The sequence below is a fragment of the Aethalodelphis obliquidens genome, unplaced genomic scaffold (assembly GCF_003676395.1).
Source record: "Aethalodelphis obliquidens isolate GAN/ISIS:26980383/991018 unplaced genomic scaffold, ASM367639v1 scaffold111, whole genome shotgun sequence".
In the NCBI taxonomy this organism is placed as follows: Eukaryota; Metazoa; Chordata; class Mammalia; order Artiodactyla; family Delphinidae; genus Aethalodelphis; species Aethalodelphis obliquidens.
The window spans coordinates 2,212,982-2,238,846 of record NW_020838055.1 but is presented as its reverse complement, the minus strand read 5'-3'; the positions used below and the strand labels follow the sequence as shown (position 1 = coordinate 2,238,846).

General features: G+C 47.8%; 1 protein-coding gene across 1 annotated transcript; it reads left to right on the top strand.

The window, feature by feature from the left end:
- Positions 1-692: 692 nt before the first annotated feature.
- CSPG5 (chondroitin sulfate proteoglycan 5) lies at positions 693-14,353 on the top strand. Its single transcript, XM_027097005.1, has 5 exons — positions 693-956; positions 1,639-2,758; positions 5,572-5,760; positions 7,633-7,708; positions 13,836-14,353. Exons 1-5 carry the CDS (start codon positions 860-862, stop codon positions 13,995-13,997), a joined length of 1,644 nt encoding a protein of 547 aa, XP_026952806.1. The 5' UTR covers positions 693-859; the 3' UTR covers positions 13,998-14,353.
- Positions 14,354-25,865: the final 11,512 nt, after the last annotated feature.

Below are 25,865 nucleotides of genomic sequence, written 5' to 3'. Positions count from 1 at the left end.
GCCGCTCCCCAGGCTGCCCTGCGGAGGCGAGAGGGAAGGCATTGTAGCCACAGTTCCAGGAAGGTCTTGCCCCCTGCCCCCGGGATGCGTTCCGGCCAGCCTGGCTGTGCAAGGTCGGGGGCTTTGGCTGCAGACGGATTAGGTCTGATCCGATTAGGACCTGGGAGGTCCACTTCGCCCCCTTGCCTGGCGCTGTCAGCGACCGTCCCTCCCTCGTGGGGACTCGGAGACCTCCCGGAGACCCTTCTCCGCCCCGAACACAGGGTTGGCGCAGAAATCCGAGAGGCTCCGTGCCCCCCGGGTTTGGCTCACTGCCACACCGCGGGCTCGGGCTTCCGCCCCCTGCGGCCCTTCCGAGCCCCGCCCGGAGCCTGCGGGTGTCTGCGTCCCCGCCTCCTTGCTTGTCGCTTGGCGGGTGGGTTCCTCGCGGGTGGGGGCCCCGTGCCAGCCCTCCACTGGTGGCCCCGCCCCGCAGGTCTCCCGCCAGTGCACCTGGCAGCTAACGCCACCCGCGGCGCTGTGCGCCTGCACCCGCGCTACCCAACGTCCGTTTGTCTCCGCATCCGGAGCCGGGGGTCTGTCTGTCCCCCTGGCAGGCGGACTGAGCAGGGCAAGCGTCAGAGCTACGTGCGGCGGGGCGGGCGGGGTGGGGGCGGCGCAGAGCGCGGCGGCCGCGGCGAGGGAGGCGGGGAGGCGCGGCGCGCCGGGGACAGCGGCGGACGGCGGCGGCGGCATGCGGCTTCTCCCGTTGCCCATCGTGGGCTGATACGCCCGCAGCACCGGCGGGAGGCGCGGCGGCCGGCGAGCCGAGGGCGCAGCCAGCCGGGCAGACCGCGGACAGCGGTCGGGACGCCGCGCCATGGGTCGAGCCGAGGGCGGGGTCCCGGGTCGGGGGCCGCCGCCGCTGCTGCTGCTTTTGGGGGCCACGCTGGTCCTCGCCACTGGGGCCGCACCGGGTAGGTACCGACGGCGACCGGGACCCCAGCAGCTCTCGCGCCCCACCCTGAGTCAGGGTCCCACTGGCTTCGGGTACAGGCGGAGTCCGCGAGCTGTGGCAAGGGGGCGGGGCAGCGCCTTGCCTGCAGCCCGGGCGGGGGAAGGGGCGCACGACGAGATGGGAGACTTGGGGGAGGCCGAGTGGTGGGTGGCGGCCCCTACTCTGGTGTGCGGACCCAGGTGTTGGCTGGGGAAGGGGTCTGGTGGGCGGAGCCTGAGGGTGAGACTTCGGGGCGGGACCTGGAGGTGATGGGGGGGCGAGAGGATGAGAGTTCGGGGCGGGGCCCTAAGGGTGCGACTCCTGGGCGGGGCCTAGAGGTGGAATGGAGCCCCGAGGGTAAGATTTATGCCAGGAGCTGGAGCCGGGGGCCTCCCTGGTTAGACTGCGGGTGGTGTAGGGGGCGGGGCCTTACGCTTGGGGGCGGGGCCTGAGCGAGGAAACGTTTGGCTGGGTGTGTTCCCTGGCTTATGGGGCGGGCTCGGGGCGGGACTTAACGATGGGGCGTGGCCTTGGGAAATCTTGAAGCTGAGGCTTAGGGCTGGCGGGGGTCTGGGAGAGCAGCCGCGGCGGGGCGGGGCGCAGCCCAAGGCCCTACCACGGCCGCTGCCCTGACGCCAGGCCCCTCTCCCTCCCTCCCACAGTGCGTGAGGCGGGCAGAGCCGTCGAGGCAGACAGGCAGGTGAAGAGAGTCCTGGCATGGGAGCCGCGTGCTAACGACACGCGGGAGAAGGCCGGCCCACCAGCAGCTGGGGAAGATGAGACCTCTCGGACTGCGCCCGGCGGCGAGCATGCGGTGGTGGGCCCTGGGGTCGGGCCAGAGGAGGCTCTGGAGGCATCGGCGGCGGTGACAGACACAACCTGGCTGGAGGCGGACAACCCAGGCCTGGGCGGAGTGACGGCAGAGGCGGGCAGCGGCGACACCCAGGCCCTTCCAGCCACGCTCCCGGCTCCCGACGAGGCCCTCGGGCAGTCATCGACGCCCCCCGCCACCCCCGAGGCTACAGAGGCCAACGGGCCACTCTCCCCCACTCCTGGCGACAAGCTGAGCCCAGACCCTGAACTCCCCAAGGAGAGCCCCTTGGAGGTTTGGCTGAACCTGGGAGGCAGCACACCTGACCCTCATGGGCCAGAGCCCACGTACCCCTTTCAGGGCACACTAGAGCCCCACACGGCGTCAGATATAATTGACATCGACTACTTCGAAGGATTGGATGGTGAGGGCCGTGGCGCCGACCTGGGGAGCTTCCCTGGGTCTCCAGGTACCTCAGAGCACCACCCTGATCCTGGGGAAGAGACCCCTTCCTGGAGCCTGCTTGACTTATACGATGACTTCACCCCCTTTGATGAATCTGATTTCTACCCTACCACATCCTTCTATGATGACTTGGATGAAGAAGAGGAGGAAGAGGAGGATGACAAGGACGCAGCAGGAGGCAGAGACCTGGAAGATGAAAATGAAAATGACCTTCTAGTGCCCACTGAGAAACCTGGTCTGGGGCCCGGGACAGGCCAGCCCACCGGTCGGTGGCATGCTGTCCCTCCACAGCATACTCTGGGGATGGTCCCCGGCAGCAGCATCGCCCTCAGGCCCCGCCCAAGAGAGCCAGGCAGGGACCTGGCCCCAAGCGAGAATGTCACTGAGTGCCGCAGTGGCTTTGTGCGACATAACGGCTCCTGCCGGTCAGTGTGCGACCTCTTCCCAAGTTACTGTCACAATGGCGGCCAGTGCTACCTGGTGGAGAACATAGGGGCCTTCTGCAGGTAAGGGTGTGGCAGGCAGGTTCCCGGGGGCTTGTCAGAGAACTCCTGGAGAGGGCATGGGAGGCTGTCTCAGCAGAGAGGGGAATGTGACAGGCACAGCTTCCCAGAGGTTGTGCATTCACAGAAGTCCCAGGTCAAGGGATAGTCACAGCAAATATTCTATAGAATTACATCTTATGTGCACTTCCTGTGATCTCATCACTAGGAGAGTTTCCTCAGAAATAAGATTGTGTATTTCCTCTAAGTGTTGTGTCCTTTACCAAACCAGTAAACTATAGAGGCAAAACGAAGGGACTCGGCTAAAGATTTTGGAAAAGGCCTTTGCTGGCTTGAGGGCAAGTTCTTGTTGGCGAGTTCTGACTAAACTAGTAGAAGGAGTAGGCCCATAAACGTACTGAGAGGAGAGAGAACTGCTGACCACTCCCTCTGAGCCATGTGTGTGGCAGGAGGAAGGCCCTGTGACCCTGTGGGGCACACGCCTGGGGTGGCACATAAAGTCACAGTGAAGACCTTCTTGTTGGGAGCAGACCCAGAGAGCAGCCATTCGAACAGATCAAGTCAAGCAGAGTGTCTTTCCTGGCATAGCAGTTGTGGTGGGGTTTCTTGACTTTGGGTCGTGGCTTTGTCCCTCCTACCTTGATTGTTGTCTTCCTGGGGATACCCAATCCAGCATATTTTAAAGACCCAGAGAGTTTAGTGTCAGAGTAAGGATATTGTCAGCAACCACCATCCCATGCCTCATCAGTAATTACCCCATACACCTGCCGTCACAGCAAGGTAGTTAACCTGCTGGAGAGCTCACTGGCTTATTCTGGAAGAAGCACAAGTCCGGGGTGACCTGGGTGGTTTGCTTGTCTCCATCCTTTACAGGCTCTAGAAGTGGCATGGAGGCCTCAGATTCTTCCTGGGACTTGTTTCCACTGGTCCTAGGAGGAGCAAATCTGGGTGTCTCTTTTTAAAGTGTCATTCCTGATGTTTCTTTTTCTTGGTCTCTTTGGAGGTATGTGAAGAATTCAAATTTCTGTAGGTCTTAATGTTCTGGTAGAAGAATAACATACAGAATGCATGAATGCTGCGCCTTTGGCGCCTTTGGCATTAAAGCTTAAGTTCCAGTTCCTTCCCATGAAGTTCTTCTTCCCTGTAAATGATCATGACGTTAGCGTCACTCATATCGGATGTGTCCACACAGTTCTGATTGGAGTTGTCCAGCCATTGCCAAAAAGAGGGACTGTGATCAAGAAATTATGGCAACGAGACCTGGTTGGTTAAGGGCTACCAGAAATGAGGAAACCCTGTGATTTTGCTCCTCAGCCTCTAGTTGGGGGGACTACAGTAATGATTATAGCCTGGGAACTATGGAATCTGCAAAATTGTAATCTTTCAACCTATTGGGGGCCTGAGTTTTCACCTTCAAAGTAAGCTCCCCATCAGAGTATGAAATTTGGAGCCCTTGCTGCCTCTGGAGAGCTAGACAGTTCCCAGAACCTCCTGGAGCTATCAGAGCACTCCCAAATGGAAGAGTAAGCATGTCCTCACTGAGCAGCATGCCTGTACTGACCATGGATCCTCCAGTGGCTCCTGCCTCAGAAGGGCTTCACACAAGTCCACTCCAGCTCCCCTTGCACAGCTTCCATCCCAGGATCACACTGGGCCTCCCTACCAGAGCAGAGATTCCTCCTCTGGTGGGTACACCCAGGCCCAGCCCTGGCTTGGAAACTGTTTTGCATTCCACTCACAGGAGGCTGCTGAGCCCTTGGTTGCATACTGCAGCATGCCTTTGTCTCTGTCACACCGACCACTGCAGAGAAATGAGCAGAGCTATGGCTGAACTTCTCTAGAATGGTCGGTTAGAGGGATCTTCTTTCCCTGCCATCCTCCAACAGCCCCCCACGACTGCAAAGCGGCAGTTGGAAAAGAGAAAATTCCCTGCTAGCCTCGTATCCCTGCCCTATTCTAGGTGTGGAGTACCTAATTCTTCCATGCAAAATTTCCCCGTTTCTGGACCCCTTTCTCTTGTCTGTCATTCACCCTGAGGTTCATGTCCTCCCTCCTTTGCCTGCCTCTGTATCCTTCCACATTTTTCCTCTTTGAAGCAGCCTGGTTCCCATGGAAACAGCAATGTCACTGGAAGAGTTGGAGCCTGGGAATGTCCCAAGGGCAAGAGAAAGTCACTCAACGAAAGGACTGAAACCCACCCAGAGGGTTGATTCTCACTCTGCTTTCATGACAGTTCTCATGGTAATAGGACTGGAAGCTTTAGGGGCAGCACTTTGGGGGCTGCAGAGATAAGGGAGAGTATACATCTGTCTTTGTGCTTGTTCTTGTCTGTCGCTTCCTTATTTTTCAGTGTCTGGTTAGCCACGTGAACTAGATGGGACTGCAATGCCACAAGATAGGTTTTTCACGTTGTGTAGGGTGGATCCTACTACTTTGTAGCTGTAGCTCCTGTTAGTCTTGTTTTCCATCTTTTTTTTTTTCACCAGAGCCCAGGGGGGTTGGGGCGGTCTGGGGGGATCTGGGAGAATCCTGTGATTATTCTCATGGAGGTGGAAAACGAGGGTTCCCTTCCCTCCTGGAAACTGAGTTTGCTCAGTTTCTCAGCTCCCCGGTTACCTCATTTGTGTCATGAACCTCTTCATGGAATGGTTGTAAGGACAAGGCAACAATAGCAACCATAAGGTCTGCACAGATGGGGGCCCCAAAGTCCCACTAGGAGCAGGCGGTTGAGGGAGGTCCTGGGGTCAGGGGCCAGGCCCTCACTGCGGCCACGGCTGCCAGCCCATCGCCTCAGTCTCACCCTGTCACCGCTGCAGGTGCAACACACAGGACTACATCTGGCACAAGGGGATGCGCTGCGAGTCCATCATCACTGACTTCCAGGTGATGTGTGTGGCCGTAGGCTCGGCCGCCCTTGTGCTGCTCCTGCTCTTCATGATGACGGTGTTCTTCGCCAAGAAGCTCTATCTGCTCAAGACAGAGAACACCAAGCTGCGCAGGACCAAGTGAGTCTGTGACAGCCAACCCCACCCCATCTGACCCAGGGATGTAGTCCTGAGGGTTTCTGGCACCTGCTCTCCATCCCTGGTTGTGTTTTTCATACCAAAAATTCACCCAAGCGTAACCATTCCTACACAGAATGTGCTGGAATTGCAGCCGAGGTTAAGCCCCTGTGGCACACTGCAGCTGCCCAGCACCATTCCTCACACACACACACACACACACACACACACACACACACACACACACACCCCGCCGTATAGAAGGTGCTTAGAAAAGGTAACCTGAGTATAGCAGCTCCCAACTCTGGTCAAGTACGTTACTGTGCTCGGTCCCCCACCCCCACCTGACTGCACCTGCTTCCTGGGTCTCTGACAGCCAGTGGCCAGCGTGAGGATTTTGCTCACAAATCAGCATGAAGTGACTCCAGCTCCCTCAGATCTGCTGTCACTCAATACCAGCTCCTCCTCAGTGAGAGGGTCTAGCACTGCAGTGCGTTGCTTTCCAAACTTGTCAATCCTTGGTCCAGGCAGAAGGGCAGAGGACTCAAGGAAGCCCTCCTAAGTAGAATGTGGGGGGTGGTGAGACCCCGGCCCTCACTTTCTCCACTGTGGATTCTAAGGGCCGTGTGGGGATATGGAGTCTCATTTCAGCTCTTAGAAGAGGAGTGACTACTGTGCACATGTGAGAATCAGCATGCATTTACCCTTTAAGTCCATGCTTGAACACTCGAATGTGACCTTACACACTATGAGAGAATCACTGTGGTCACTAAGCAAAGTAAAGAACCTTCTGAAATGTCACAGGAGTCACAGAAGGAGGAGACTGGAGTTCAGCTTCCTCGGGACCCAAGAGACAATTTATGCAGACCTGCCGCCCACCCCCCATTTCAACCTGTTGTCCAAGTAATCCCCTCCCCCTGACCCGAGACTCCCTCCAGAGAACGTGACCAAAGGACTTGCCCCGGGTCCTGGGAAAAGGACAAAACGCCATCTGTTGCTCCTTTGCTGGGTGAACTCGTGAGATGTGCAGATGCCAGCAGCTCTCTGCAGCCTTTCAGCTAACCGTTGTGGGCCTGCAAGGGCCTCTGCATTGTGCCTGTGCATTGAGGCGGGCTGCATCTGTGCCTGTGATCACAAGCCAAGACCCTTGGCTCCTCACGCTGACACCAGAGGGTTGGAGTGGCGGGGAGGGTCAGGGTGGGGACGGGACCACCGATCAGGGCTGCTGCAGATAGGAGAGAAGAAGCAGCTGCCAGGCGAGTGGAGAAGCAAGAGCTGAGGCCCAGGGAAGGGCCTCCTAGGTCGTCCTCCTGTAGTTGGTTATGTGTTTTGTGCAAAACATGGCTTCCGCAGCCCTTCAGCTCAGATGCTGCCTCCCTTTTTTCCTTCTGCATACCTTCTTTCTTTCCCAAGCCTGGTTACTGCTCTGAAAATGCTGCATGTACCCAGTGCACTACAGATACTGCTGCAGCTTATTGTTTCTAAGATACACGTTTTTTTTCACATATTAACATCTCTGAAACTGGATTGTGTCTTACAGTCGCTGGCGTCTTATAACCACTGTTGGCCTGATGGCAGTCATGATGTAGTTGTAATTGTCTGGCATGCACAAACGTGGTCATAGCTGTTCATATCATTGTCAGTTCTTTATCTAAAGTCTAAATGAGCTCCTTAAAGTGTGTAATAAAAACTCTAGGTGATAAGAAAGCATTGGATCATGGTTTAAATGGTAGAAGATTTTTCTTAGTGGTACATCAAATAGTGGTGCATCTGTGGCATTTGATGAAATACAGTCCCTGACCCATGAAGCTTCTATCAGATTTTGCTGTGATCGTTTCACTTACATTTTTCCCTTCTCTCTTCTGTCCTAACCAGCAAATTCCGGACCCCATCTGAGCTCCACAATGATAACTTCTCCCTCTCCACCATTGCTGAGGGCTCTCACCCAAACGTAAGGAAACTTTGCAACGCTCCCCATACCTGCTCCCCCCCATGCCTGTGCCTTGGCTCTCTATGATAATGTTATCTGTCAGGTAACTTGTCTTCTTCACATCTGTCCTTGTGCAGGCTCCAGGCCCTGGCCACATCTCTGGTCCACTTCAGAGTGTGGAGCCACTCTTCAGAGCTCTGAGGATCAGGATAGGGCAGGCAGTTGGGGCCGTGAAAGTGAGAATAAGGGCGTGATGGTGTACCACTTCCCGGACAAACAAAGTTATACAAAGTACAGAAGATCTGTTTCTAGGATGACACATGATTTTTAGCTTCACCTAGGCTTTAGAAGTCTGATTTTTGTCTTTCTATTTTCTATATCAAGGAGAAAGGCTCCGCTTTCATTGCTAGGGAATTTCCTGCTGGTCATTGAAGCAAATGGTGGTTGCTCTTTAGGATGAGTGGGAAAACCTCTGGGATGGCTGGAAAAACAGTGTCTTTGACACTGTTTTGAGGACCCTAAAAATGAGCAGGCTTATATACATTGGTTACGGCTGAGGTAAGCACAAAACACTTATGGTAGGGTGGAAGCTTAAGTCTAGGAGTGAATCTGTCCTTAGGAGTATAGGCTCATAAATACAAGTTGAAACCCAATAAAATGTCCCAATAGACCATTTTCTAAAGACACTGGCCCAGTGTGTTATCTGGACCAGACTAACCAGTCAAATACTGGGTACTGTCAGAATTTCAGAAATAAAACAGAAACCACCCAAGCCCCAAATCATATCAGATCCAAACGCAAGAATTCTGCACGTGACACAGGCTCCATACCTCCAGGTAAATGCATCATTACGCAGATAACGGAGTGAAACTAAGACTTTTCAGATGGAAACAGTGGAGTTTAAGAGGAAATTTTGAAGAAGTTCTTTGAAATAATGGGCCATAGAGTATAAGAGCTCACAGGGGCCTTCACAGTCTAGGCCAGTGCTGTCCAGAGGGACTTCCTGTGAGATAGAAAAGTTGTGTGTCTGTACTGTCCACTACAGCAGCCATCAGCTACCTGTGGCTTCAGAACTCTCGGAATGTGGCTAATACCACCATATTGGACAGCACAGATCTAGACCATTGTCTTCTTTTTATAGGTGGGGAAAGTGTAGCCCCAGAAGGAGAAAGAGAGAATAATAGTACATGAGACCTTGATCACCAGATCCCAGAAAAGAAAAGCTTGGCCTGGTGGAGGAGGAGCAAAGGGGTCTATTTAAAATAAGAAACGAAAGAGGCCAATTTAGGATAATTTTTTGAAGTCTTTGATATAAAGGGTAGAGAAAGAACATACTTGTTATGCACCAAGATATTAATAAGTTCAAGATGGACATAATAACCAAGAGAACAACATGTCCTGTAATCGCTGAGATTGGTAACCACTTTAATCAACCCACAAGGATATAGGATGAGCCTTATCTTGGGACACCCTATCCCTACCTTACCAGGCCTCTTGCAGTGATGTGCATTTAGTTGTCATTTATGGACTACTAGTGAATGATGGCCTGCCATGGGGTCTCTCAGGTCCACTGTCTGATCTGCCATCTCGTACATGTGGGACAGCAGGCCTGACCCATACAGTGGTGCCTGCAGTCAGGGTGTTTATTGTCCATGGAGTGTGAGGGTCCTTAGCAAAGTTTCCGACTCATGCATTTCGGGCACCCTTGTTATGTCCACCTTTCCTCTTCACCAAGATGGAGGGGAAAGAAATAGCTCCTCTTGGAGGCCTTGGTTGCATGAGCCAATACAAAGGTTTCCAGTTCTTCTTGGCCTGAGCCAACTTTGTGAAAGCAAGGCATTTGTCCATGAAAGCTGCCACTGACCTTGAGTTCAGAATATGGCAAAACAGAGGGGCTTTCCTGGTGGCGCAGTGGTTAAGAACCAGCCTGCCAACAACGCAGGAGACACGGGTTTGAGCCCTGATCTGGGAAGATCCCCCATGCCACGAAGCAACTAAGCCCATGCGCCACAACTACTGAGCCTGCGCTCTAGAGCCCGCGAGCCACAGCTACTAGCCCGTGTGCCACAGCTACTGAAGCCAGCCCGCCTAGAGCCCGTGCTCCCAACAAAAGAATCCACCACAATGAGAAGCCCACGCACCGCAACAAAGAGTAGCCCCCACACACCGCAACTAGAGAAAAAAGCACGTACGAAGACCCAATGCAGCCAAAAATAAATAGATAAGTGAATAAATTTTAAAAAAAAAGAATATGTCAAAACAAAAATGGAATGGAGCAGGGTGGTCAGCCATGGTAGACTCTGCCTGAGAAGGGCCATGGGGTTGTCTGGGCAGCACTCGGGGCATCCCTCAGCGAAGTCGTGCTCTCTAGCTCCTCTTGGATCTTGAGGGCCATTTCCACCTGGCATCCTTCCCTCAGCTTGTGCCCCAGGACACATCCTGTCCTTTCTGCCAAAACTCTGAGCATGTGAGGGGGTGACTCTCCTGTCCAGCAGGTGGATTTTCTACAAACTTCATCTCTAATTCCCTCCACCCAGCCCAGAAGTCAGACTCGGTCATAGTCAAGATCTTGTGGGCATTGACAGTTAACACAGTTGCCGCTTTATGATGAAGTGGAGCCCTAGCCCTTGCTTCAGCCACCACAGTGATTGCTTACAAGCGATGCTAGCAGCAGGATGAAAGTGAGAAAACCTCCAGGTGAGCTAGGAGCTGAAACGAGGGCACCTGAGTCAAGCCTGCTCATTTAGTCTCCCCATCCCTCTCCCTTCACCCCTCAAATTTCCTTGTTGGTTTTGGCATCTCCTAAAATTTTGGAGAGTTTTATTTATCTTAGTAGAGGGGTTCTTTCTTTTACATAAGTCAAGGAGATTGAATGGGTCATTTTCCTACCCAGTTTCAGTGATCTCTGTAAGCCACACTCTGAAAAGATTTCAAACAAACAAAAAAAACCATGCTGCTTTGGGTCTGGTGGGGGAAGGGTCCGTGGCTGGTGTCTGTGTAGAGGGCACGTCCCTTTCCTTTGCTACACGCATCGCTCTGTGCTGCTCCTCGCCTGGGCCCTCTGGACTGACCTGGGGCCCTGTGGCTGGTGAGCCAGCGGCCGAGTGCGTGTGAGTCTTCTGGAGCTGAGCAGCCAGCCTAGGAAAGGAACTTCGGAGGAAAAGGAAAAGCCCAAAGCTCCTCAGCCCCTGCTGTGGAGGTTTGCCGTTTTCCAGGAGGAATGGCGAGTGTGTAGGAAGCCGGGCGCTCTCCGGCTGCACAGCATGAGTGAAGTCACCTGAACTCCATGGGCAAACTGCCCAAGCGCTGAGAGCCACCCTGTTGGTTCTCACAGCTGTGCTGTTAGAGCAGTGCATGGCTGTAACTTGGTCCTCCTGCGATTTGACAGACCTTCCAAGATGTCCCTTAGTGTTTCCCACCGCCATCCCACCCCCCAATTTAAACCTTTCTTACTTCCCAGTCTCTGTTTCTTCCATGTATTTGGTAAAACACTGACTGCCCACCCCATTCTGATAGAGGCTTGTGTCTGGACAAGCAGGCGTCCAGGCCTGAACCCCTGGCTGAAGGATGCCCATGCCGCTGGGGCAGAATGCCAGAAACAGTTCCCAGGACTTAGACCAGAGGGAAGTCCAGTTCCCTCTTGATGAGGGACTTCCACCAAATCAAAGGCGCATAATCCTTCTGCTGAGGGATTCAGCAACCCTAGGCTTAAGAGGATGGAGCTCTGAGGGAAACACTTGGACTGGGATAGCTCCATCTTGGTCCAGACACACCCTCACCCGTTCTACATGTTGAAGGTACTTAGCTCATCTCATAGCATTGTCTGGATACGTGTGTTCCTTATTTTTAGGATCTACTATTTCCTCCTATTGACCCAGAAGGCAGCTTTCTCATCTGTCCAAATCCCATAAGCCCTCACGGTGCCAGTTTTAATTTGGGTCCCCACCCTCATGGCATCACAGTTTTGATGCCCAGGTCTATAAGACTCACCAAATCCACTTTTTTCACATTATGAGAATATCCCTGTGCCCCTGCATCCCCCCAAGGTGTGTGTGATGGGGTGGGAGTGGGGGCAGTTATCTTGAAAAACATGAAAGTGATTTCCACACTTGTAAGAGGAGAGGCGAGTACAGGCCATCTTGTTTTGCTTTTAGTTTTGCTGTGATCCAAAGTCCATTCTACTCAGGGTCTCAAGCGATCATGCCCAACGTCTTCCCCCACACAATACAGAAGTTCTGCCTCATTCTGCTTCCCTCTCTATAAAAAACCTGTGTGTGTGTGTGTGTGTGTGTGTGCACAAAATACACTTAATATATCAGGGCAATCTTTCCATCTCAGCACATATACATTTATGCCATTGAACAGTTTTTTCTAAACCTCTGCAAGCAGTGGTAGAAAATATCAAGTGCCTATGCGTGCTGTGCGCAGCTGCCTTGCCTGAAACCTGCCTCAGCACAGAATGAAGTTCATTTCCTCTTGTGCTTGTCTCACTGGAAATGGGGAACATGTGTTCCGCTGTTGTCTGTAAATTACTCCTGAGGTCTTTGAAACTCTATCAAATTGTTCTGTTCAAGCTGGTCTTCTGGGAAAGTGCTAAGTGAGGCTGGAGCAAGGGGCAGGTAACAGTGATTTCTACATGCACAGTACGTTTAAAGTTTACCCATAGCAACCGATGTAGGCCTGGAGCCTTTCCCTACTTTCCAACTGGTCACTTGCTTGACCTAGTGCCATTATGGGTCAAATTCAGTAGCAGGGAGCATGGACAAGAGCTCAGTTTTTTGTGTTTTTTTAAATTTATTTATTTGTTTATTTTTGGCTGCGTTGGGTCTTCTTTGCTGTGCGTGGGCTTTCTCTGGTTGCGGTGAGCAGGGGCTTGTCTTTGTTGCGGTGCACGGGCTTCTCATTGTGGTGGCTTCTCTTGTTGCAGAGCCCGGGCTCTGGGTGCACAGGCTCAGTAGTTGTAACTCATGGGCTCTAGAGCGCAGGCTCAGTAGTTGTGGCGCACGGGCTTAGTTGCTCCGCGGCATGTGGGATCTTCCCAGACCAGGGCTCGAACCCGTGTACCCTGCATTGGCAGGCGGATTCTTAACCACTGCGCCACCAGGGAGACCCAAGCTCACAGTTTTGTGGAGAATGCCTTGGTCCTTAAGCATGATGAGTACCTTGAATTTTGGTTAAAGCAAGAAAGGTCTGAGCTAGCTGATCAGATAGGGACGTTACCCTTCTTGCCATCCATGAACCTGCCTGGGTAGCTACACGACCTCTTTGATCAGCACAGTTCCAAGCACTTGAGAAAGAACTGAGGCCCATTGAGTTGCACAGGGTAAAATCCCCTCAGGCGGTCCTAAAGGAAAAGAGTAGTGGGAAGGCAGGCATTGCTGTAAGAGTTCTCTGAGTGCAGTGTGGGTTTCCTGAAAACCTTTAACAAATTCAGTTCAGGTTCAGGAGCTTGTCACAGGGCTGCAGGCAGCACACGTGGATAGGCAGGAGGGCACGAGTACCAGTCAGAGATGGGTCATGAACCAGCAGCACAGGGCTTGGATTGAGGAAACACCTTGTAAGTTAGCATCTTTTGGTAGATAAATTCTGATAGGCAGAGGCTCACACATCTCCAGCCTCTAGTCAGAGAACATATATTTGCTGTGGGGAGAGAGGCCCTAATTTTGCCAGGAACAGCTCTGCACCTGACCACAGTCCAGTTTGTGCCCCACTGAATACACCGACAAGTCATGTTCCTGAACAAGACCTTTCTGTGAGAGCAGAACTCAACAAGATGGAGGGCCGTGTGAAGAGGGGCCAGGCAGAGCTCACCAACAGGTGAGGCTTTAGAGGGGCCAGGCCAAGTATTAAAAGGGACTGTTTCTCCCCAGTCTCTGCCAAAGAGAAAACCTCACACTGGCCTAAGTTAAAGGTATTTGTAATGCAATTACCTGTCAAGTTTTCATCTATATCTGGCCAGTGTTTTTGAGGATGATGTTCCTAAAAAGTAGCTGCTAATGAGTCTCTTTGGTTCAGTCACGTCTCAGAGCTTTCTTCCTTTTTTCAGTTATGATTCTTTCAGCCAAATTGAAAAGTCTGAGATGTTATTTGATCCCTCTACCCACTGTCTCCTTCCCACCCCTCCCTCACCTTTTTTTTCCTCTTTCAGGATGATTCTAGTGCTCCCCATAAAATCCAGGAAGCTCTCAAGTCCTGCCTGAAAGAGGAGGAGCCATTTAACATTCAGAACTCCATGTCGCCCAAACTCGAGGGTGGCAAAGGTGACCAGGCCGACTTGGAGGTGAATTGTCTTCAGAACAACTTAACCTAAAGCAGAGCAAAAAGAGAGGAAATGGGGGTGGGGGGGTGGGGAGGGGAGAAGAATTATCTCCTCTTGTACAGAGTATTTCTTGTAACCATTTGTTAAACTCCTTTCTTTTTTCTGATCTCATGGCATGCTTTGGTGTATTTTGTACAGGAGGGAAAAAACACAAAATATGCAAAGAACTTAAAGAGAATTGCATACATTGGATTGTTTTGTCTGTGCTGTCTGTACATTGCTTCTGCTGCTGTGATTTCTAAACCTATGCTGTTATTCAACTGACTTTTTTTTTGTACTTTGACCCACCTTTTTTTGAAATACCAGTAAAAAACAAAGTTCTTGAAATAAAACTTTTTAAAAAGCCATTTTCCTGATGTAATTTTTTCTACTCCCTACCCTTTCTTGTCAGTTTGAGTTGAATTCTTCCGTTCATTGTGTATTCATGTGTATTTATACATGTTTGAAATCCCAGAAATGGTCTATGTATTAGTCTGCTTGAGCCGCCATAACAAAATACTACAGACTGGGAGTCTTAAACAACAGACATTTATTTTCTGAGAGTTCTGGAGACTGGAAGTCCAAGATCAAAGTGCCAACAGAGTTGGTTTCTGGTGAGGCCTCTCTTTCTGGCTTGCAAACAGCCACCTTCTTGCTGTGTCCACACATGGCCTTTTCTCTGTGTGCATATGGAGAGAGAGAGAGCTCTCTGGTGTCTGTTCCTCTTTTTATAAGGACACCAGTCCTATTGGATTAGGGCCCTACTCTGATGACCTCATTTAACCTTAATTACCTTATCTCCAAATACAGTCACATTAGGGGTTAGGACTTCAACATGTGATATTTGGGGGGACACAATTCGATCCATAACAGTCTGTAGCACCTGTTAAGAATACTCTTTTTTTTATTTTTAATTTTTTAAAAAATTATTTATTTATTTTATTTTTGGCTGCGTTGGTCTTCATTGCTGTGCACAGGCTTTCTCTAGTTGCAGTGAGTGCGGGCTACTCTTCGTTGTGGTGCGCAGGCTTCTCACTGGTGGCTTCTTTTGTTGCGGAGCACGGGTTCTAGGCACGCGGGCGTCAGTAATTGTGGCACGCAGGCTCAGTAGTTGTGGCTTGTGGGCTCTAGAGCGCAGGCTCAGTAGTTGTGGTGCATGGGCTTAGCTGCCCCGCGGCATGTGGAATCTTCCTGGACCAGGGCTCGAACCCGTGAACCCTGCATTGGTAGGTGGATTCTTAACCACTGCGCCACCAGGGAAGCCCTATCTTTCCTTCTTTCATAAATATTTATTCAGCACATACTCAGCCAGGCGTTATGCTAGATGCCAGGAACTCTAGATGAATAAGATAGATCCTAACCTCAAGAAGTTAACGGTGTACTTGAGAAACAGTCTTATAAACAAATAATTATAATACAATGTGTCAATACTTAATAGATGTATATACAGAGCTGTGAGAGCTGGAGTTATGAATTCAGAAAGGCTTCAAGGAGAGAGGTTTAAATTGGACTTTGAAGGTTGAGGGGGCATTTTTCAGGAAGATGCAGGAGAAGACATTCAAGGCAGAGGGAGAATACTCACAGGAAAGTTGTGCTATGTGACTAGAGATTGTGAGACAGAGAGGTCCTATGTGATGAGGTTGGAAAGGGCAATTTAGGACAGATTGCCAAGGTAGACAATGGTAAAGGCAGAGAGAATGGGGATTGTAGCAATCCAGGCAACAAATGAGGATGGATTAGAGAGAGTGTTAAGAGTTCAAATATCCAGAATTACTACTGGTGGTGAGAGTTTTCTAGAACTTTGCCTGTGTTCAATCTGTGATAATTCCAATAACTGGAATCCCCATGAGTATGTTTCTTTTGCCTAATTTCTGCTGATTCCCCCTGATTTGTCTCCTCTTGTGCCTCATTATTTTTTATTTTGTGCTGGACATTGTATTTGAAAAATTGTTTATTGAGATTTTCAGATCTAGGATGACTCTTCCTTTAGAGGGGGTTTTTGTTTGCTTCTGTCACATGGCCGGGGCACTAGAATTCTGAGATCACATTATTCCAGATTCAAAGTTGGAGATTTCCTGGCCACTGAAGGCAGACTGCGGACCTATCAGATTGTGCAAGGGCTGGTTTGCTTTCGGTTCATCCTTACCCCTTAGGGCACAACCATGTGGGGTCTCAGCCCAAAACAGGCAGTGGTTTATCAGTGTCCCACCTTTGGTGGACCCTGAACTCCAACACCCCCTGACCCCCAACCTTGCAAGACTTCCAGAAACACACAGCTCATTCTCTTAGTCACCTCTTCCAAATGGGCAAGTGCCTCCAGGGAAAAGTGGCCCTGAATGCTGGGCCTACCTGTCTGGATTCCTGTCCTCTCTGGGATGTCAGCCTAACAATTCTTTAGAATCTTGTTTGCTTGTTGATGCTTTTAAGATGTTTGTACAGCCTTTTGATTGTCCTTAGTGGAAGGGTTGGTCCAATTCACCTAGTCTCCCATTTATTGACAACAGAAGTCCTCTGTTTTCACCTTGGGACTCTTGCCCAGATGGCATTCCACTGGTGCCATGAGCTCAGTCTGCTCCTTGCTATTGGATAAGGCCGCATATTGGGATTGTTGGCCTGTGTGTATTATGGTTTCCTAACCTGACCCGTATCCACTTTGGGAGGTTGGCATGGTTCTGCTTAGGACTTCCTGTAATCTCTGATTTAGGGGACAGACCTGTGTTTCATGGATAAGCACCTCTGGATCGTTCACAAGGAGGCCCAATCAAGAGGGATTGTATGTGAAAGCACTTTGTAAATTCTAAATCCCATCCAGACACAAAGGTTTATTGGTATTGTGTTTGTTTTGTTTTTCCCACAAGAATATTATGAAATGCAGACGAAAGCCCCGGCCCTATCCTACCTTCATAGCACATGCAAGAGGGATAGGAAAACCCAGATCAGAAGGCAACAGGAGATAGTGCAGGCCTAATGAATAGACATACCTCGTGTTGCCAAGAGTCTTTGACCCAAAGGAGGGGCTGACATGTTGGAATAGGATATATTGATGTGTATCTGCGCCGACCCTCTTTCCTGCCTTGTGCTTGTGCTTCTCGGTGCTTACGCTCCATGGGGCTGGCCAGCATCCTCTCTGGGGACCTCCATCTCTGCTGTTCCCTCCTTCATCTGCGCCCACAGTAATTGCCTAGCACTGAGACATCCCCCTTCAGCATCCCCCTTGGTGCTTTTTTTTTTAGAGGATAGTCCCTGGAGACCTTCTTTGTGCTTTTTCCACCCCACTGCACAGCTTGTCCTGTGTCCTTCTCGCTAAAGAAAGGACAAACTGAAAATGTGGGTAACTTAGGCAGCAAGGAAGGAAAATCATTAGTCTGGGGAGCATTTCAGCACCGATGGGTCGTTTCACTTGGGAGAAGTGTACATGCGATGCTGAACCATCCGTTGATACAAGGCGTATCCTTTACACACATGACACACCTGTGTTAGTTTCCTGGGGCTGCCATAACAAATTACCACAAACTGCATGGCTTCAAACAGCAGAAACGTATTATTCTCTCACTGTTCTGAAGGCTAGAAGTCTGAAATCAAGGTGTCAGCAGGACTGTGCTCCCTCAGCTCCAGGGAAGAATCCTTCGTCGCCTCTTCCTAGCTTCTGGTGGTTGCCAGTAATCCCTGGCATTCTTTGGCCTGTAGTTACTCCAGTTTCTGCCTCTGCCTTCACATGGTTGTCTTCCCTCTGTGTGTGTCCTTGTCTCTGTGTCTTCACAAGGCCTTCTTATAAGGACACAAGTCATTAGATTTAAGGCCCACCCTAATCCAGTATGACCTTGTCTTAACTTGATTACAACTGCAGAGTCCCTATTTCCAAATAAGGTTACACTCACAGGTACTGGGAGTTAGACCTTCAACATACCTTTTTGCGGGGGACACAGTTCAACCCACAAATACACCTTACTATGTACAGAACACTTTCAGATTCATGTTCTCATCACATCCTCACCAGAGCCTGGAGACCAGGCCTTAGGACCGGAAAGCAGCAGTGACAGTATTAGACACCAGACCTTGAACTTTTTCAGTGTCCTTTCCTCTGTATGACATCACACTGTAGACACTATATTTACAGTTCCTTGTCCTTTCTCATATCATTTATAGAAATAAAAAAGTTATCCTGTACTCCAAAAAACAACACTACACACCAAACTCAGGGCTAGAAGGTCTCTCCATTTAGGAGTCAAGTGACCTCTCTGAGCCTCAGGTTCTTCACCTGTAAAATTCCTATCTTTTAACAGGACTACCTGCGCATCAGGGATAGAGCAATGACCAAAACGGACAAAAAGCCCCGCCTGGTGGAGATTACTTCCCATGTCACGGGGTCATACGAGGTAAAGTACGTGGAGGGATTCTGAGACACAGAAGGGGCTATACAAAACCACCTTCAGGCCCAAGGGAAAGGGTGAGTTCCTGCAGGGGGATGAAGGCGGCTTTACTGAGATGTGTAAGTACCGCCACTGCTGAGAACTGCAGCAGAGGCTCTTCCCTCAGCACAGGTACCGGAGAGGCTTGGGGGAAGAATGTGGGGCTCCGCTAAAGCAAACTTGGAAGTAATTTTGTCTCCTGAGTGTGTTACAATGAGATTCTGCAGAGTACATGGGAGCAAAGATATGCATAGGTACGCGAAGAGATCAGATGGCCAGCCAGACTCTGCAGTACTCTGGCCGAAGGTTTATCAAAGCCAAGGAAGAATGTGTCCATCAGAGGGCTTAGCCTGCTGGTACACGTGTCCTGCAATTCTGAGGTGTATACCTAGGAGCAGAATTGCTAGAATGGAATTTAGCCTGTCTTTACCTTTACAAGATAATGTCGAAAGTGCTTGTTATCAACTAATAACTCCCACCAGCAGTGGAGGAGAGTTGCTTTGCTCCATATCCTTGCCAAAACTTGATATTGTCACACATTTTCAACTTTAGCCACTTTTATAGGCTCCCTCATGGTGTGTAATTGTGATTTTAATTTGCATTCCCTAATTATTAATGAAATGGCACCCCTTTTCATATGTTTATTCATCATCTATATTTCTGCTTTTGTGAAGCACCTGTTTAACTCTTTAGCCAGTTTATCTATTAGATTATCTTTTCCTTACTGATTCCCGGGTATTCTTTTTTCTTAATTTTATTGAAGTATAGATGATTTACAATGTTGTGTTAATTTCTTCTGTACAGCAACATGACTCAGTTATACATATATATTCTTTTTCATATTCTTTTCCATTATGGTTTGTCACATGATATTGAATACAGTTCCCTGTGCTATACAGTAGGACCTTATATCCATTCTATATATAACAGTTTGACAGGCATTCTTTATATATCCCATTTATGAGCTTTTTATTTGTCCTATGTGTTGCAAATATCTTTTCCCACTCTGTGTCTTGCAGTTTCATACTCTTCATGTTAACTAAGTTAATATTAAAGTTAATTTTTTTTTTTTTTTTTTTGGCCACACTGCATGGCTGGCAGGATCTTAGTTCCCCAACCAGGGATTGAACCCATGCCCCCTGCAGTGGAAGTGCAGAGTCCTAACCATCGAACCACCAGGCAATTCCCTTAAAGTTAATTTTTATGAAGTCAAATTTACCAATCATCCTTTCTGGTTACAAAATCATTCATAAAGAGTTGCTTCCACCTAGGATACTGAAAGTCACATGAGAACATCACTCACACCCTAACAGCAAGAAAAAGTCAGATAACCTACAGTCACAACTTCGTGAGCCCAATCAGAGAGCTACGGTCACAAAGCAGCTAGATAATTTGAGTTACAAAGGGTGATAAACCCCTTCAAAGAGACACAGAGCACATGTACTTCATCCATGGCAGAGCCCAGGAGGAAGAGGTAGTACCACAAAAGTAGGAAAGAAGACAGCTAAAATGTCAATGAATTCATAAAGGCAGAGTGTGAGCTAGCCTGACAGTTCAGAATCCCAGCTCCAGAGCTCCAGACATAAGGGTTGTCTACAGCCATTCACAAGCTCTTTTCCACAAACCTCAATTGGGTGCTCACAAGAAAAACAGGAGGGAAGTGGCAGAAGACCTGAGAGCACCCTAGTTACTGGTGCACAGGAACAAAACACCACCCGCTTCCTAGACGTCTATCAATCAAAGCAAAAGCCTTAAGCTGCTAGAAATCTTCATGTTCCCATGACCAGGAAAAATGAAAGGGGTAAAAACAAAGCTGTCTGCCTCTGAGAAGGGACAGGAAGCCTCTCTCCCCACTATAAGCCTTGCTTCAAAAACTCTCCGGGGGACTTCCCTGGTGGCCTGGTGGTAAAGAATCACCTTCCAATGCAGGGGATGCGGGTTTGATCCCCGGTCAGGGAACTAAGATCCCACATGCTGCAGGGCAACTAAACCCATGTGCCACAACTACTGAGCTCACGCGCCTCAACTAAAGAGCCTGCATGCTGCAAACTACAGAGCCCATGCGCCCTGGAGCCTGCGCACTGCAACAAAAGATCCCGCATGCCTCAACGATGATCCCATGTGCTGCAACTAAGACCTAACGCAGCCAATAAATAAATAAAATTTTTAAGAAATTTTAAACTCTCGGGTGTGGGGGAGAGCAAGAATCCTTTTGCCATCAGTTCCAAGCAAAAGTATGGGGGAGGGTAAAAGTAAACCCATACAACCCTGGGGGAGAGGTGGGGCCAGACCCCGCACTGATGCAAAGGTCTGCTACCACTGCAGGAGGATCTGAAATCTTGCTCCCACCTAAGACTCCTCTCAGATACAAATCTGTTTGGCTGACAAGGAAGGGAAGGGCAAGAAAGTTAAAAAACCCCACCTTGAGACTCAGGTGCACAAGGCCTACCTCAGACTGAAGCTAGACCAGGAAAGCTGATAAAAGCTGCCCTCACCACAGACCTCACCCTGATTAACAAGCAACAACAGTTTACTGCTGGGGAGTGGAAAAAGCATGAAGAAATTTCCTTCTCTGAGGTTCAAGAATACAGGGCCTGCTGAAACTGGAATGCAGAAACAGAAAAACACTTCAGCGTCCCAGGCCTCCCATTAATCCAAAGGCAGCAGTAACCCACTATTGGAGGAACTCCAGCAACAAAAAACTCACACTCAACCCTACTACCAACTTGACTGACTCAATCTCTATACTGAGAACCTAACAGAAAAAGAGGCATGCCCAACTCTGGACATAAATACTATTTACCTGTCTCTACTGTTCTTTTACACACAACATTTAGCATTCATGAAAAACTCAGAGACAAACAAAAAAGAAAAGAAAAACAAACCACTGTCAAATGATAAAATGGTCAAAACAACCAGACCCAGAGATGACCCAGATAATGAACCTATCAGACAGAGACTGATCAGTATGTTAAAGGATCTAGTAGAAAAAATAACAGCATGCATAAACAGATGGGGAATTTGAGTAGAAACATAGAAATTACAAGAAAAGTAATGAAAATGCTAGAAATAACACCAAAAAGATCAACACAAAATGGGAAATTAAAAAATCCTTCAACTACATTAATAACATACAAAAGACTTCAAAACAAGGAATATTACAGGGATAAAGAGGATTATTACATAATGATAAACAAGTTCATCAAGAATACATGATAATTCTAAAAAGGTATATACCTAATGACAGCTTCAAAATATATATATTGAAAATTATATCCTTTTATTGAAATAAAAGGATAAATAGCTAAACTACACTTATAGTTGGTGTTTTCAACACTCCTCCCTCCATATATGGAAACCAAAAACCATTAAAGATATGGAAGACATGAATAACACCATCATCCAACATAATCTAATTGACCTTTCTAGAACATTCCTCCCTACAACAGCAAAATACAAACTATTTTCAAGTGCACATAGAACTTTTGTCAAGATAGATGATATTCTGGACCATAAAATAAATCTCAAAATTTTAAATGTATTGAAATCATACAAAGCATGTTCTCCAATTACAATATAATTAAATTAGAAATCAATAACAAAGATATCTAGAAACCCCCACCTCCAAGCATTTGGCAATTAAACAACACATTTTTGACCCATGGTTCAAAGACGAAATCACAAGAGAAATAAGAAAATATTTTGATCTGACTGAAAATGAAAGCACATCAAAATTTGGGGAGTACAGCTAGAGCAGTGCTTGGATAGAGATTTATAGCATTAAATGCTCTTATTAGAAAAGAAGATTTCAAATTAATGATTTAATATTCCACCTTAATAAACTAGAAAAGAATGAACCCAAAGCAAGCAGAATGAAGGAAATAATAAAGATCAGTGCTGACATCAATGATACAGAAAACCAGAAAACAACAGAGAACATAAATGAAACAAAAACTAAATCTTTGAAACAATAAAATTTATGATCTCTAGCCAAGACTGATCAAGAAAAACAAAGAGAGAAGACACCAAGTACATAATAATCAAGAATGAAGAATGGAAAAAAAAAAAAGAGTGAAGAAAGGGTCATGCAGCACTACAAGTCCTACAAACATTAAAATAATAACGAAGGAACTCTGTGAACAATTTAATTGCCAATACCTTTGTTAATCTCAATTAAAGAGACAAATTCCAAGAGATATGGGAACATGTGTGTATATATGGCTGATTCACTTTGTTATAAAGCAGAAACCAGCACACCATTGTAAAGCAATTATACTCCAATAAAGATGTAAAAAAAAAAAAAGAGAGACAAATTCCTTCAAAGACAAATAGTACTAAAGCTCAATCAAAAAAAAAACATAGCGATAATAACCCTATATTTATTAAAGTAATTTGTAGTTAAATTGAACTTGATAAAATTTTTATAGCATTTTTAATTTTGATAAAAATTGAGAATTTCTGTCCTTAAAACATTGTTAAGAAAATGAAATGAAAAGAAAAAGAAGATGAGCCAGAGAGGGGAGAAAATATTTGCAAAACACATATCTGATAAAGGACTTGTACTCAAAATATATAAAGAATTCTTACAGTTCACTTATAAGAAGACAACTCAATATTTTAAATGAGCAAGGATTTGCACAGACATGTCAACATAAAAGATGTGGGTAGCAAATAAGCTACCAAAGATACATGTATATCATGGAAAGATATACAACATTGTTTAGTCTTTAGGGAAAAGCAAATTAGAACTATAATAAGATACCATTACATACCTAGTAGAATTGCTAAAATTAAAAAGACTGACAATACCAAGTGCTGGTGAGGATGTGGAGCCACTGGAACTCTCAAACATTGTTTCTGGGAAAGCAAATTGGTATAGCCACTCTGGAAAATACTTTGGTATTTTCTTATAAGGATAAACATACACCAACACAGTAATCACACTCCTAGATATTTACTCAGAAGTAAACTATATGTTTATACAAAGATCTGTATATGTATGTATATAGCAGCTTTATTCATAATCACCAAAAAAAGAAAACAACCCAAATGTACATAAACTGCGAATGGATAAATAAACCATGGTACAGCTGTATGATGGAATACTATTCAGCAACAAAAGGGAATGAATTACTCATACACAAAGCAACATGGATGAATGTCAAAAACATGAGGCTGGGGCTTCCCTGGTGGTGCAGTGGTTGAGAGTCTGCCTGCCGATGTAGGCGACACGGGTTCGTGCCCCGGTCCGGGAAGATCCCGCATGCTGCAGAACGGCTGGGCCCGTGAGCCATGGCCGCTGAGCCTGCGCGTCCGGAGCCTGTGCTCCTCTACGGGAGAGGCCACAACAGTGAGAGGCCCGCGTACCGCAAAAAAAAAAACCATGAGGCTGAGTGAAAGAAGCCAGAATCACAAAGCTTCATCCTGTATGAATCCATTTATTTTGCATCCTGGGAAAGGCAACTCTATAGTGACAGAGAATAGATCAGTGGTTGCCAGGGTCTGAAGGTGCATGGAGAGAATTGATTGCAAAGATGCATAAGGAAACTTGTAGTGATGGAAATGTTCTATAACTTGCTTGCAATGATGGCTACACAAATATACATATTTGTCAAAATTCATGAAACTGTACACTTTAAAAAGATGAATTTTATTTTATTTTATTTTTTTAAATAGAGGTTGCCCATTCTTTTTTTTTTTTAATTAATGAGTTAATTTATTTATTTTTGGCTGTGTTGGGTCTTCGTTTCTGTGCGTGCCCTTTCTCTAGTTGCGGCGAGCGGGGGCCACTCTTCATCGCGGTGCGCGGGCATCTCACTATCGCGGCCTCTCTTGTTACGGAGCACAGGCTCCAGACGCTCAGGCTCAGTAGTTGTGGCGCACAGGTTCTAGTTGCTCCGCGGCATGTGGGATCCTCCCAGACCAGGGCTCGAACCCGTATCTCCTGCATTGGCAGGCAGATTCTCAACCACTGCGCCACCAGGGAAGCCCAAAAAGATGAATTTTATACCTTGTGTCAGGACTCCCCAAGATCATTCCCAGCTTTAATGATTCACTAGTAGGATTTATACAACTGGGCATGTGGCCAGACTCACAGCTAAGATTTATTATAGTGAAAGGATACAAAGCAAAATCAGCAAATCTAAAAGGCACACAGGGAAAAGTCCAGAGAAAACCAGGAGCTTCCGGCAGATTGAACACAGCATACGCTTAATTCCTCCAGCATTGAATTGTGACAACACATTTGAAATGGTCTCTATCAGGGAAGCTCGTAGGAGACTCAGAGTTTTTACTGGCGAGTGGTTATGTAGGCACCCACTGCTTAGCATGTACCAAAATTCCAGTCTCCCAGAAAGAAGGCGAGTGTTCAGCATAAACTGCATTGTTTGCAGAACAGTTTAGGCACAGTGTCTAAACTCTTACCACTTAGGGAACAGTGAGAACCCTTCCAAAATCTTAAGTTCCCAGATGCTAGCCAAGGGCCAATCTTGTAAGCAGGTCTTTCTAAGGACAGAATGTTCAGGCCTGCTATGTTAAGTCTTTTCTCCATATACCTCAAGAAACCTATGCATAAAAGGAAGGAAATGGTTCCCTATCTTGAGATCATGAAAGTATTTTCCTAAATAATCTTTTTTCATAATAAACTTGCAAAAATTGAAGAATAATTCCATATTAAAAAAAAAACTTTGTTTGCCTTTCACATTCAGGTCTAAAATCAGTGGTGCATTAGAGGTGACTCATACTGGCTCATGAGAAAGTTGTTAACTTTTCATGCATTTTGTGAGCCAGTTGTTAAACATAGCAATTATTAAAAATTAACCTGTATAAACTTACAATAAACAAAAATATTAAAAACAAAGGTAAGGGGCTTCCCTGGTGGCGCAGTGGTTGAGAGTCCGCCTGCCAATGCAGGGGATGTGGGTTCGTGCCCCAGTTTGGGAAGATCCCACATGCCGCGGAGCGGCTGGGCCCGTGAGCCATGGCCGCTGAGCCTGCGCGTCCGGAGCCTGTGCCCGCATACCGCAAAAAAAAAAAAAAAATAAAAACAAAGGTAAGGGGAGAATTACGTGGTGGTCCAGTGGGTAAGACTCCACACTCCCAAAGCAGGGAGCTCGGGTTTCATCCCTGGTCAGGGAACTAGATCCCGCGTGCTGCAGCTAAGACCAGGCGCAGCCAATAAATAAATATTAAAAAACAAAACAACAACAACAGAAAAACAAAGGTAAGGGAATTCCCTAGTGGTCCAGGGGTTAGGACTCTGCTCTTCCACTGCAGCGGGCATGGGTTGTATCCCTGGTCAGGGAACTAGGATCCCACAAGCAGCGGGGCACAAACAAAAACAAACAAACAAACAAACAAACCCAAAGGTAATAAATAGTCAAAATTCATCACTTCCTTCTCTTCATGCCAGTTGAATGTGTATGTTGAAAATGCCATCTATGTAGTGCTTCTGTGGATTTTTTCCCCTACT

Excerpts from the sequence above, each read along its gene's own strand:
- CSPG5 (XM_027097005.1), top strand. The coding sequence starts at position 860 with ATGGGTCGAGCCGAGGGCGGGGTCCCGGGTCGGGGGCCGCCGCCGCTG. Across the intron at positions 5,761-7,632 it reads ACCAAGCTGCGCAGGACCAA|CAAATTCCGGACCCCATCTG; the intron begins GTGAGTCTGTGA and ends TGTCCTAACCAG. Across the intron at positions 7,709-13,835 it reads CTGAGGGCTCTCACCCAAAC|GATGATTCTAGTGCTCCCCA; the intron begins GTAAGGAAACTT and ends TTCCTCTTTCAG.